Genomic DNA, 13,165 nt, shown 5'->3' on the forward strand with positions numbered 1-13,165 from the left:
CCTTTAATATTTCCACCAGAGACACTGTGTGCACAAATCAATTAATGTTTTTCTATGCTATACAGAATGTAATTATTTTCCATTTTCATGTTGAGGGTGTCTATGAATGACTTAATTAAAACGACATAATAGAATAACAACACCTTTGGATTTCTTGTAAGATTTCATTTATTATAAACTTGTAGTTTGAATCAATTTGACAGGTCATGATACAACTCATGACGTTTTCCACCCTTTAGATCAGAGTCACAAGAAAGGGACAACTCCAGACTGGCTGATCCCACACTCGTTTCCTTTGTTCTTGGCCAGGCGGAAATAGCCCTTCTCCCCCCAGTAGGGCCCCCAGCTGGAACACAGAAGAAGAAGGTGATCAGTGCTGTGCTGTACAAGTGACTCTATCACCTCTGGTTCTCACAACAAAAACCCCACTAACTGGAAACCACCAGAGGACAAGGTAGAGCAAAATATCACTCCAAATAGGACTAAAAATCAGAGGGACTTCTCCTCACACAAATAACAGAGTTTCAAACAATATAACCAGATTGCAGGAGCTTCTTCCCCAGAATCCTTCATAAAGGTCCAGTGTCATGTTGGATGAACATAATGAGCACACCGGTAACTAACAGAACAAGATAACAAAAGTGTTCTTCTCAGATCAACATTTCTTATGTTTTCACTTTCTACATATTCTGTGCAAAGAGTATACAAGTTATTCCAATATGGATGATGACATTGCGATTTTGAATTGTATATCTCACAAATTAACATAAACTGGTAAGCAGTATCAGACAGAGAGGACACACAGATGGCTAGCACAAGCCCATTCTGCTGAGCAGCTCCAGTGGGTCTGGGGAGCGGAGCAGCTCTCTGAAATGACCCAGCATTCAGACCTGGACCATGGGACGGCCTAAGAGGCCAGCGGTCATAGGACAGGAACAGAGAGCTGGTGCCGCCCATCCCCAGCCACAAATACCAAATGTCCTCCCATGCAGGAGGAGATACAACTAGACAGAGACCTCCTTAGAAGATGCCAAAACAAGGTAATGAAATGGCAGCTAGGAGGCGAGTGGCTGGTCCCGGAAACCCAGGGTAGTATAGAGGGAGAGGGGCTGAAGAAAGCTTATGCAGCCTAGGGTTTGTTTTCTTAGGTCTCAAGCTTTATAATAATAATAATAATAATAATAATAATAATAATAATAATAATTGCTTATACTTATAAAGCGCTTTTTCTGGACACTCCACTCAAAGCGCTTTACAGGTAATGGGGACTCCCCTCCACTACCACCAATGTGCAGCATCCACCTTTAATTTCCGTTTATGCTCTGTGAACGGTACAATGTCCTGAAATAGAAGCAACGTGCTACTTCTGAAACTTGATCCATCCTGCAATCTGAAGATGGATTGGAAGAAAAAGATACCTACGCTCGTGAGTTATCTGCTAGAATCCCTGTGACTGCACAGCATGCCCAAGATATACTTTTCTGGGAGCTACCAAAAAATTCAAACGGAATGCTCACCTGTTCTTGATTGTCCAATAGTTAGCAGATCCCTCTGTACCGAATCCAATCAAAACTGTGGCATGAGACAGGTTCCAAATGTTGCACTTGGAGTCAGAAAAGATGCCTGTATGACAATTTAGAGTTCTTAACAGTGTTGCAGTATTTCAGGTGCCCTTAAGAAAGCGTTTACAGTAAGAGAAGAAACTTTATTAAAGAAACCTTGTTCAAATCAAAGGTCTAAAGGGGAAAGGCTGTAGAGCTCCAAATATGGGAGATTATTTGACAATTGGAGAAGGAACAAGTCTGTACAAGTGCTCTATTCTAAGATCTCAAAAAAGGCATCTGGGCTTCAGCTATGCTGTCCTTAATAAAATCTATCCCTTCATTGAGTGAGAGAGAGTGAGTGAGAGCTCACCTTTTCTGTAGAACTGGAATTTGATAGTTGAACCATCTATGGCAACTGCCACTGGGCCAATGGTGACTAAAGCATCTTGTAGAGCCTGTTCATCACCAACGGGCAGGAACTTCCAGTCACTGAGTGTGGCCACAATCTTGCTCTTGTCAGCAGTGCAGTTCTTTTTCTGGACAGAGTGAGAGTGACAAAGTTGGAAGAGGAAAGAAGAAAGAAAGTTAAATGGGGAAAAGGGGCAATAGAGACTTCAGACATTGTTGTGCAGGTATCCTCATTGGTGTGAATCCACATTGATTGACATTGTTGTGAATCAATATAGTCTAGCACAACTTACTCCCAGACTGCACTTCATTCCAGGCACTCTTATAGCTGAAGCATCTCTCACCTGCATGGCATAGGGGTAAGTGGCCTCAGCCTGGATTCCTCTGTTCTTTATGATGTAATCATAGGACAGACGAGCAAGACCTCCTCTGCAGCCTGCATTTCCTACTGAGGTAGAGCAGTCTACCAGCTGCTGTTTGCTCAATGGAATCAGCGTGCCTGTCTTCTTCTTCCACTGAGCCTCCAAAGCTCCAGCAGCGCTGAATGCATAACAGCTCCCACAGGTCCCCTGGGAGAGAGTAAGAACAGGAGCCATGAGGTGGAGCTGGTCAAAAGGTCCTACCATAGGAAAACAGATTGGTACCGTGTAGAAAGACACCACACCAACCTGATTCTGGACTGGAGTGACGTAGCCCATGGTCCTGTAATCAATGCCTGTGAAGTTCAGCTTGCTGGCTGCCAGGCGCAAGTCTGTGGCCGACATCACTTTGGTGCTCCTACGGAGTGCCATTCTTGTCAACGTTCTCATCTTTGTCAGCTTCACAAACTCTTCAGTGGTCTGAAGAACAGGAGACAGGAAAGAGAGGTGAGCTCAGCAAGTTCTGGAATAAACAATAAACAGTCTGAACCGAAAGCAGAGAGGAAGAGAGAGCCACTCACCAGGTCTCCAAATTGGTTCATGCCCATTTCATATGTCTCCTTGCCTTCTCTGTATCTCTTGTTGTGATGTTCTATGGCTCGGTAGTTCTCCTCCCATATTTCTCTTCTCCGTTGATCCACTGCCTGAAGTAAAACAGTTTCTTAATGTGCAGTCTGCACTAGAATAGAGATGCCCTGTCGTATTACAGCTCCCTTTATTGGCTGGAGGGGGACATCTGGGGTTACAGTACAGTATATCTGACTTTATAACTGTCTTTACATTTAAGATGGGAAAAAGTATGTTCACAAAAACCTCACCTTGAATTCTAATTAAAGGCAAAATGAAATACAGAACAATTTTTAGAGAGAAACACAATGAATCTTTGATACAGTGCTGAAAGCTGAATTTATTCTCCCTTCTTTTGTGATTTCAAGTTGGGAGATATCAAAGTCATTAAGATAACCAGCTGCCACTTAACAATTTAAACGGGCCAGCAGCCATGTCACCCTGCAACTTACAATTGGCAGCCCATTGAAGCTAAGCAGGTGTGAGCCTGGTCAGTATCTGGATGGGAGACCTCCTGGGAAAAACTAAGGTTGCTGCTGGTAGAGGTGTTAGTGAGGCCAGCAGGGGGTGTTCACCCTGTGGTCCATGTGGGTCCTAATTCCCCAGTATAGTGATGGGGAAACCCTAAGTATAGACCTGACTACCCCAAACCAGAAGGGATCTCTAAGGAACATAACTGTTGGAGCTGCACTATATCACATATTTCTAGTTCTGCATAGTGTACCATATATATTGAAGATTGGCTGCCCTGAATAATTGTTTGTAAATGAAAGTTCTTACCTGAATTTTGGGCGGTCTAATAACAAACAAGCCAATCTCATGCAGTCATTTTATATTGCAATTATTATCAAACGTTTGCTAGATGCAGTATATAACTCTTGCAAACACCTCTTCTTTCTTTCACATTCATCCTGCATCCAGCCCCTCTCCACCTTTACAGATGCCCCTTGGTTAATCTCTCTGTCTGAATGGGGGGTTCGGCCCCTCAATCTGAAGCCGAGAGGCTACCTTTTACCCTTTTTGATTCATGGGTTGCGTTGTTCTTCGTGAAATATGTATCGTGGTCTAGAAATTGTGGAGGCTCTAAAACAGTTTCAGTGTGCTGCACAGGTCAGTTAACGCAACTCACCTAGTGGTCTGCTAAAGGGTGTGGAAAAAACACAGAACTGCCAGCTGGTTTGGAAAAAGTGGTCAGACACACAATAAGATGTGAAACCACAGTTGTGATTTTGAGCACTAGTATATATTTTAAAATGTGCCGTACAACAGTCTTTACAAAGGATGTTGAGTACGTTTCAGTTCAGTGTCCACCTATTGAAATGTGAGTTCTCTGTAAAAGGAATAAATTAAGAGCTTCTGTGCTCTTACTGTATATAAGCCCATATAAACTTATATAAAGCCATTTTTACATTTGCAACCACCATACCGTTTAGTTTGTAGATCAGGCAGACCACTTAAATTTAAATAAATTATCATGACACAGAATTTGAGGAAGCTTCACTGGATTGTTTATATATCTCACCTGATTTTCAGCTTATTTGTGTGGAAAAATAAAACATTGACAGGTTCGGAGAAAGTTCTCAGAAATATAAGAGGATATTACGGTGTGGAGATGATTTTTGTGCTAGGCAGATTCCTCAAGTGCAGCACAACAGTCCTTACAATGAAGTCAGAGGCATTCAGTTTTTTGCCTTTCACAAGTCATTTAAATATTTTCCAACTGGGCAGTGAATTCTTTCCTACTCACTCTCCTCCTGGTGACTTTCTTGTGCTTCATCTTCCAGTTCTCCCACTCCAAGTCCAGGGAAGGGTCAATGCAGGTGCCCAGGTGGAGGCAAAGAACCACAGAGGCCAAGACGATGACAGCCTTCATAGTGAATCTGCTGGAGAGGAACAGTGAGACGGACCTTTAACAGCTGATAAAACTTATTGATTGCATTTAAAAGAATAAGTCTTTTTAATAAGACTAAGACTAAGTGAAACTCAAACACCTCAAGAACCTGACTAAAATTAATCTGCCACTCTTAATCCATTAGTCTAGAAGGAAGGCATAAGAATTTTGAGGCTCAGTTTTCACGTGTAGTGTAGAGTAATGTTACATTGTCATTTCATTACAGGAGACATTCCATATCCTGTACAATCGAAGAAAATTTCCCAAATATTCTAACATTTTCACATTGACTTCAAATCTAAATGCCTAGCCCAATGTGGATTGTTCTTCTGATTAAGAATTTTCTAATTCAATAAATTATAACAGAATCTGAATCAAAGGAAGAAACTTTGAACACAAGAGAGACAGTGTCTCACCTGTGTCTATTGCTGAGTTCGGTTCTTCAGACAGTGCTGAATGATGGTTACCTCTTCCTCTGCAACTGAGGTCTTCCTTGTCCAGAGACTCTCTCTGTTACTGAATGCTGATCAGCACAGAATGAGACCTTTATACCGTTCACCAATAATACACAAATGTACCCAAATGGGTGTGTTTCGCTACCTCCATGAGATTTAAAGTGCGGTATCAACCTTCTCTGTATAATCTAAATAGCCACCAGGCTCTGACTGAAAAAGCTCATTTAGACCTGGAATGTGAAAAATGTAAGGTTGTTTTGACATGTAAAACACAATAAGGAAAAACTGATGGATGTGGAAGAGCTGGAGTGAAAATTAAACAAGCTCTACAAGAACAGGAGTCCCAGCTGCAGTACTGTATGTCACAGATGGAGCACTGCTTCAGTGAGCTCCTGTTGCAAGGAGGTGCTATAGCACAGGGCCTTAAATCACAGTGATCTCTATATTCAGATGAATCCAGTTACATTTTACCAAAGAATTTTAAAAAATTGTGATTTGAAAGATAGTCACCAAGTCTGCCATAATATATTATATATATATAATATAAGCAAAACCCGGAATGTCACTGGAATGTCTAAAGAGAAGTTGTCAAAATGTAGTTTAGTAACAATGTGAATAATTTTGCCATAACGGTTATGATTCACATGAATACAGTTAACAAATGGAACTTAAATTTGATCTGCAAATTTAATTAGATTTCTTGCATGATTCATTTCCTGTTCTTTTTATCTGATCTGCTTTTATCTGATCTGATAGATCTGCAATATCTAATATGAGAATGTTTGACAGACACATAGCAGAAATAAAAAACAAACATTCTTTATAGGAGACTTCATAAGGAGAATGAGAGGAAATGTCCCAGGGGTAAGTCACAGCAGTATTACACAGCGATAGCAGATGAAATCATCCCTGGGTTCCTGCAACTTCAAACTGTAAAAGTGCCGCCAAAGTGGCAGCTTCAGGGGTACACTGCAGGTCCTGCTATTGTTGAGCTGTTGGGATTGTTTAAGATGGATAAAAGAGAATAAGTATTAAGACAGAAACTTAATCAATGACTAGGAAAATGGAGCTACTCCTTTAAACTGATGAGACATATGTCCACTGGTACATAAAAGCATATTCATGCTGTTAAGATGGGGCGGGTGGAGATCAGGGAGGTGTTTACTTGAAGGTGGAGAAACAGTGATTTTAGCAAATGAAATCATCCTCCAAGACACACAGATCATCTTGACCTTACACTGTTGGGCAAGGCCTTTGACTACCCTGTGCCTCCTCAACCTGCAGTCCCGTCACAATTCAGAGACACCTGTTAACCCAGCCTGCTTGCCTTTGGAGGTGAGAGGAAACAGAGCCGCCAGAGAAAACTCTAGAGGTCACAGAGAAAATGCAGCAGCTGCACAGGGAAGACAGGTCTGCCAGGAATGAAACCTGTGAGGGAGCAGTCTAACCACCACACAACCTGGAACGTGCGAAAGGACAACAATCAACAAAAAAGCTAATTGCACTATTTGAAAACATTCCACTATTTGAAAACAAACACATAGGCTTTTGAATCACAGCCTCAATTAGCATGTTTGGTGGCTATTAAAATCTTTTATGTACAAGGTTAGCTGTTCAGAGGATAGGACCACTGGGTGTGGTGATCCTACTGTACATCTTTGAGTATTGAGACGTGTTAACTTGGAAAATCCACACATCTATGTTATAAGCTTGCTATCTGTCCCAAGTGTTCACACATAACCTTTGAAAGACCTTCAACACCCAGTCTACAGAACTGTATTCCAGTCTGCAATGTCTGGAAACTGGGCTTGATTTGGATTTTTCCAATTCAATAAATTATAACTGAACTGAGTAAAAGTCCATAGTTACAAACTTGAGAGTTCAAGAGTCTGCCTTACTGAGCTTTGTATTTACATTCATTTGTATTTTCATCTCCTAAGTTATGGGGGAAGAAAAAAAGCTACATTAGATATATCATTTAAAGTGGAGTATATTAAGTAACAACATAGAGTGCATTAATAACCTCGCTTTAGACTTTAGAATTTAGAATGTCATTTTCACTTTTGGTCACCAAAATAAACACAAAGAGTTGTGGGAGTGTGGATAAAGTTTTGATGGATCTAGACCTCTCATTTGAAAGCTTTAAGTCATGTCCCTTCTCCAGATGCAGATCAACCTAGTGTTTCACATAAAGAAATCATTTCTTTTCAATGTACTGTTTGCTTGTGGACGGCATGGGTTTGCACTGGTTAGTATTGCTGCCTCACAGAACTGGGGCCCTGGGTTCAAATCCGGACCTGGATTCTGTGTGGAGTGTGTATTTTCTCCCCTTGTACAGTACGCGTGGGCATCCTCCTGGTGCTCTGGTTTCCTTCCGCATTCCAAAGACATGCTGGTAGGTGAACTTGTTGTGGGAAAATTGTCTATGGTGTGAGCATGAGTCTGTGTGTGTCTGCCCTGATAGACTGGTGTCCCATCCAGGGTGTACCCTGCCTTGTGCCCATTGTTTGCCAAGATCCCATTGTTTGGCTCCAGCTCCAGCTCCCTGAATAGGATGAAGTGGTTACAAAATGGATGGATGCATGTGGCTATTTTGTCTTTTAATGTCGATTTTCTTTCTGTCCTCCACTTTATAAAACCTTGGATGTCCATATCAGCCCTTGAATATTTCCACCAGAGACACTGTGTGCACAAATCACTTAATATTATTCTATGCTATGCAGAATGTAATTATTTTCCATTTTCATGTTCAGGGTGTCCATTAATTACTTAATTTACATAATAGAATAACAACACCTCTGGATTTCTTGTAAGATTTCATTTATTATGTACTTGTAGTTTGCATCAATTTGAGAGGTCATGATACAGCTCAAGAAGTTCTCCACCCTTTATATCAGAGTCACACTAAAGGGACAACTCCATACTGGCTGATCCCACACATGTTTCCTTTGTTCTTGGCCAGGCGGAAATAGCCCTTCTCCCCCCAGTAGGGCCCCCAGCTGGAACACAGAAGAAGAAGGTGATCAGTGCTGTGCTGTACAAGTGACTCTATCACCTCTGGTTCTCACAACAAAACCCCCACTAACTGGAAACCACCAGAGGACAAGGTAGAGCAAGATATCACTCCAAATAGGACTACAAATCAGAGAGAATTCTCCTCACACAAATATCAGAGTTTCAAACAATATAACCACATTGCAAGAGCTGCTTCCCCAGAATCCTTCATAAAGGTCCAGTGTCATGTTGGATAAACATGAAGAGCACACCAGTAACTAATAGAACAAGATAACAAAAGTGTTCTTCTCAGATCAACATTTCTTATGTTTTCACTTTCTACATATTCTGTGCGAAGAGTATACAAGTTATTCCAATATGGATGATGACATTGCGATTTTGAATTGTATATCTCACAAATTAACATAAACTGGTAAGCAGTGTCAGACAGAGAGGACACACAGATGGCTAGCACAAGCCCATTCTGCTGAGCAGCTCCAGTGGGTCTGGGGAGCGGAGCAGCTCTCTGAAATGACCCAGCTTTCAGACCTGGACCACGGGACGGCCTAAGAGGCCAGCGGTCATAGGACAGGAACAGAAAGCTGGTGCCGCCCATCCCCAGCCACAAATACCGAATGTCCTCCCATGCAGGAGGAGATACAACTAGACAGAGACCTCCTTAGAAGATGCCAAAACAAGGTAATGAAATGGCAGCTAGGAGGCGAGTGGCTGGTCCCGGAAACCCAGGGTAGTATAGAGGGAGAGGGGCTGAAGAAAGCTTATGCAGCCTAAGGTTTGTTTTCTTAGGTCTGAAGCTTTAATTTCCGTTTATGCTCTGTGAACAGTACAATGTCCTGAAATAGAAGCAACATGCTACTTCTGAAACTTGATCCATCCTGCAATATGAAGAAGGAGAGGAAGAAAAAGATACCTACACCTGTGAGTTATCTGCTAGAATCCCTGTGACTGCACAGCATGCCCAAGATATACTTTTCTGGGAGCTACCAAAAAATTCAAACGGAATGCTCACCTGTTCTTGATTGTCCAATAGTTAGCAGATCCCTCTGTACCGAATCCAATCAAAACCGTGGCATGAGACAGGTTCCAAATGGTGCACTTGGAGTCAGAAAAGATGCCTGTATGACAATTTAGAGTTCTTAACAGTGTTGCAGTATTTCAGGTGCCCTTAAGAAAGCATTTACAGTAAGAGAAGAAACTTTATTAAAGAAAGCTTGTTCAAATCAAAGGTCTAAAGGAGAAAGGCTGTAGAGCTCCAAATCTGGGAGATGATTTGACAATTGGAGAAAGAACAGAACAAGTCTGTACAAGTCCCCTATTCTAAGATCTGAAAAAAGGCATCTAGGCTTCAGCTATGCTGTCCTTAATAAAATCTATCCCCTCACTGAATGAGAGAGAGGCTCACCTTGTCTGTAGAACTGGAAATTGATAGTTGAACCATCTATGGCAACTGCCACTGGGCCAATGTTGACTAAAGCGTCTTGTAGAGCCTGTTCATCACCAATGGGCAGGAACTTCCAGTCACTGAGTGTGGCCACAATCTTGCTCTTGTCAGCAGTGCAGATCTGGTTCTGGACAGAGTGAGAGTGACAAAGTGGGAAGAGGAGAGAAGAAAGAAAGTTAAATGGGGAAAAGGGGCAATAGAGACTTCAGACATTTTTGTACAGGTATCCTCATTGGTGTGAATCCACATTGATTGACATTGTTGTGAATCAATATAGTCTAGCACAACTTACTCCCAGACTGCACTTCATTCCAGGCACTCTTATAGCCGAAGCATCTCTCACCTGCATGGCATAGGGGTAGGTGGCCTCAGCCTGGATTCCTCCATTCTTTATGATGTAATCATAGGACAGATCAGGAAGACCTCCTCTGCAGCCTATATTTCCTTCTGAGGTGGAGCAGTCTATCAGCTGCTGTTTGCTCAAAGTAATCAGCGTGCCTGTCTTCTTCTTCCACTGAGCCTCCAAAGCTCCAGCAGTGCTGAACGCGTAACAGCACCCACAGATCCCCTGGGAGAGAGTAAGAACGTGAGCCATGAGGTGGAGCTGGTCAATAGGTCCTACCATAGGAAAACAGAATGCTACTGTGTAGAAAGACACCACACCCACCTGATTCTGGACTGGAGTGACGTAGCCCATGGTCCTGTAATCAATGCTCGTGACGTTCAGCGTGCTGGCTGCCAGGCGCAAGTCTGTGGCCGACAACATCACATTGGTGCTCCTGGGGAGTGCCATTCTTGACAACGTTCTCATCTTTGTCAGCTTCACAAACTCGTCAGTGGTCTGAAGAACAGGAGACAGGAAAGAGAGGTGAGCTCAGCAAGTTTTGGAATAAACACAGTCTGAACTGAAAGCAGAGAAGCAGAGAGAGCCACTCACCAGATCTCCAAACTGGTTCATGCCCATTTCATATGTCTCCTTGCCTTCTCTGTATCTCTTGTTGTGACTCTTGATAACTCCATAGTTCTTCTCCCAGATTTCTCTTCTCTGTTGATCCCCTGCCTGAAACAAAACAGCATCTTAAAGCTGAAGCTTCTGGTGGCATACAGAATGCCTTCTCCTGTTACAGCTCTTACAAGGCAGCCAGAGGCATTCATTGTTGTTTGGCACATTTTGCATATCATTTAAAAGTCTCCCTATTGGACAGTGAATTCTCTCCTACTCACTCTGTTGGTGGATTTCTTGTGTTTAATCTTCCAGTTCTCCCACTCCAAGTCCATGGAAGGGTCAATGCAGGTGCCCAGGTGGAGGCAGAGAACCACAGAGGCCAAGACGATGACAGCCTTCATAGTGAATCTGCTGGAGAGGAACAGTGAGACAGATCTTAACAGAATGAAGTGGACAAACAATGAACAGGGACCTTATGTGCTCTTTGGTGTGCTAGGAACATTCTGCATTCTATAGGCATTCTCTGAAGTCTGTAGGATTCTATAGGTTTTAATATAATATGCACATGGTTTAGCTGGAGTGACTTAAATGTGAACCTCAGTGACCCAAGTCTAAATTCTATTTCCATTCACATCTACCTTATCTTCACTTAGTTTTAAAAGAGGTTGAAGCCAAGAAAGGAGCTTCCAAGCAAAGAGAGACAGTGTCTCACCTGTGTCTGCTGCCGTGTTGGGTTCTTCAGACAGTGCGGAACGATGGCTACCTCTTCCTCTGCAAGTGAGCTCTTCCTTGTCCAGAGACTCTCTCTGCTACTGACTGCTGACCATTCCAGGACGAGACCTTTATACTTCTAGCAGTTACAACAATTTTATCCAAAGCAAACATGTTAGTAAATGGAAAAACATATATCTTTTAGTGTTGAGACACCAAAGGGTGTAGGGGGCTTGTAGAGCTTAGTGCTAATTCTTCAGCAAAACACAACTAAATCCAAAGTGGGTGTGTTTCACTACATCCATGAGCAATGAAATGTGGCTGCTAATCTTGGGAGCAGATACCCACCTTCTCTGTACACTACTGAAAAAATAACCGTAAAACATGAGGTAGTGGTCCAGAGATGATTACAAGAAAGAAAACAATACTTTTGTTGCATTAACAAGAATGTTGTTGCATGAACAATACACAGATGGAGCACTGCTTCACTGAGTTATTGTCCCAGATTTCCATCACTCATTCCATCTTAAATCACAGTGATCTCCATTTTCATACTAATGCAGTCACATGTTATCACAAATTAAAAAAACTGTGACTCTTGAAAGAAATTCACTGAATAATGTACAATATAAACAGAACCTGGAATGTCACTTCTAGTCGACAGAAGAGATGTCACATTGTCTTTTAGGGAACAAAGTGAATACAGACATACTGCCACAACATTTGTTCACATGGTTAACAAATAGATCTTATATTTAAACGGCAACATCTCAAGTCATTTTGTGTGTGCTAAATAGAGAATTGTTTATCTGTTTATTATTTTATTTTAGTTTTAGATTTTTGACAGGATACATCTAAGAAGCAGAAAAAAAAACATTTGGAAGAGACTTCATAAGGAGAATGAGAGGAAATGTTCCAGTCACAGCAGTATTACACCGTGATAGCAGAAGAAATCATCAATGTGTTTGTGCAACCAGGTCCTGCTCATGTTCTCCTAACTTCAAACAGCGTTAGTGCCAAACTGGAAACTAAATCTGTTTTTTTAGAGCAAGGAAAAGAGAATCTTCATCAAGATGATAATAATAATAATAATAATAATAATAATAATAATTGCTTACACTTATATAGCGCTTTTCTGGACACTCCACTCAAAGCGCTTAAGATAGAAATGTAATCAATGACTGGAAAAGTGCAGCTTCTACTTTAAAGTGATGAGACATTGCCTGCTGGTAGATAGATTCATGTTATTAAGATTGGGTGGGTGGAGATCAGGGAGGTGTTAACTTGAAGAATTGGAAATAATAGTAATTTTTGCATATTAAATGCCTTCCAAGACACACAGATCATCTTGACCTTACACTGTAGGGCAAGGCCTTTGACTACCCTGTGCCTCCTCAACCTGCAGTCCCGTCACAATTCAGAGACACCTGTTAACCCAGCCTGCTTGCCTTTGGAGGTGAGAGGAAACAGAGCCGCCAGAGAAAACTCTAGAGGTCACAGAGAAAATGCAGCAGCTGCACAGGGAAGACAGGTCTGCCTGGAATGAAACCTGTGAGGGAGCAGTCTAACCACCACACGACCTGGAACGTGCGAAAGGACAACAATCAACAAAACAGCTAATTGCACTATTTGAAAACATTCCACTATTTGAAAACAAACAAATAGGCTTTTGAATCACAGCCTCAATTATTATATTTGGTGGCTATTAAAATCTTTTATGTACAAGGTTAGCTGTTCAGAGGATAGGACCACTGGGTGTGGTGATCCT

General features: G+C 41.9%; 2 protein-coding genes across 6 annotated transcripts; both read right to left on the reverse strand.

The window, feature by feature from the left end:
* Positions 1-157: 157 nt before the first annotated feature.
* Positions 158-5,414, reverse strand: LOC148639011 (cathepsin K-like). 4 transcript variants are annotated; one of them, XM_088622111.1, is made up of 8 exons: positions 5,297-5,414; positions 4,686-4,818; positions 2,893-3,015; positions 2,621-2,791; positions 2,297-2,521; positions 1,915-2,080; positions 1,518-1,623; positions 158-346 (listed from the first exon to the last, which is right to left on the reverse strand). In XM_088622111.1, the coding sequence occupies exons 2-8, from the start codon at positions 4,809-4,811 to the stop codon at positions 247-249; spliced, it is 1,017 nt and encodes a 338-aa protein (XP_088478237.1). In that variant the 5' UTR covers positions 4,812-4,818; positions 5,297-5,414; the 3' UTR covers positions 158-246. The 4 variants fall into 4 exon arrangements, with proteins under 4 accessions (XP_088478237.1, XP_088478236.1, XP_088478235.1 ...); XM_088622110.1 differs by having other exon boundaries at positions 4,686-4,821; XM_088622109.1 differs by having other exon boundaries at positions 5,246-5,414.
* Positions 5,415-8,087: 2,673 nt separating this feature from the next.
* On the reverse strand, positions 8,088-12,003 carry LOC148639012 (cathepsin K-like). Of its 2 annotated transcripts, none has more exons than XM_088622104.1 (9): positions 11,746-12,003; positions 11,399-11,536; positions 10,965-11,094; positions 10,678-10,800; positions 10,408-10,581; positions 10,084-10,308; positions 9,702-9,867; positions 9,309-9,414; positions 8,088-8,283 (listed from the first exon to the last, which is right to left on the reverse strand). In XM_088622104.1, the coding sequence occupies exons 3-9, from the start codon at positions 11,085-11,087 to the stop codon at positions 8,184-8,186; spliced, it is 1,017 nt and encodes a 338-aa protein (XP_088478230.1). In that variant the 5' UTR covers positions 11,088-11,094; positions 11,399-11,536; positions 11,746-12,003; the 3' UTR covers positions 8,088-8,183. The 2 variants fall into 2 exon arrangements, with proteins under 2 accessions (XP_088478230.1, XP_088478229.1); XM_088622103.1 differs by having other exon boundaries at positions 10,965-11,097; positions 11,746-12,002.
* Between the last annotated feature and the right edge of the window lie 1,162 nt (positions 12,004-13,165).

This window comes from Lepisosteus platostomus, chromosome 27 (genome assembly GCF_059453375.1).
Source record: "Lepisosteus platostomus isolate fLepPlt1 chromosome 27, fLepPlt1.hap1, whole genome shotgun sequence".
NCBI classification, from domain to species: domain Eukaryota; kingdom Metazoa; phylum Chordata; class Actinopteri; order Semionotiformes; family Lepisosteidae; genus Lepisosteus; species Lepisosteus platostomus.

What these genes read in the sequence shown, in the direction of transcription:
- LOC148639011 (XM_088622111.1), bottom strand. Translation starts at nt 4,811, where the DNA reads ATGAAGGCTGTCATCGTCTTGGCCTCTGTGGTTCTTTGCCTCCACCTG. An exon ending in TGAACCAATTTGGAGACCTG is followed by an intron (nt 2,792 to 2,892) that starts GTGAGTGGCTCT and finishes CCTGTTCTTCAG; the next exon opens with ACCACTGAAGAGTTTGTGAA. An exon ending in ATTCCAGTTCTACAGAAAAG is followed by an intron (nt 1,624 to 1,914) that starts GTGAGCTCTCAC and finishes ATTGTCATACAG; the next exon opens with GCATCTTTTCTGACTCCAAG.
- LOC148639012 (XM_088622104.1), bottom strand. Translation starts at nt 11,087, where the DNA reads ATGAAGGCTGTCATCGTCTTGGCCTCTGTGGTTCTCTGCCTCCACCTG. An exon ending in ACAAGAAATCCACCAACAGA is followed by an intron (nt 10,801 to 10,964) that starts GTGAGTAGGAGA and finishes GTTTTGTTTCAG; the next exon opens with GCAGGGGATCAACAGAGAAG. An exon ending in CCTACCCCTATGCCATGCAG is followed by an intron (nt 9,868 to 10,083) that starts GTGAGAGATGCT and finishes CACTCTGTCCAG; the next exon opens with AACCAGATCTGCACTGCTGA.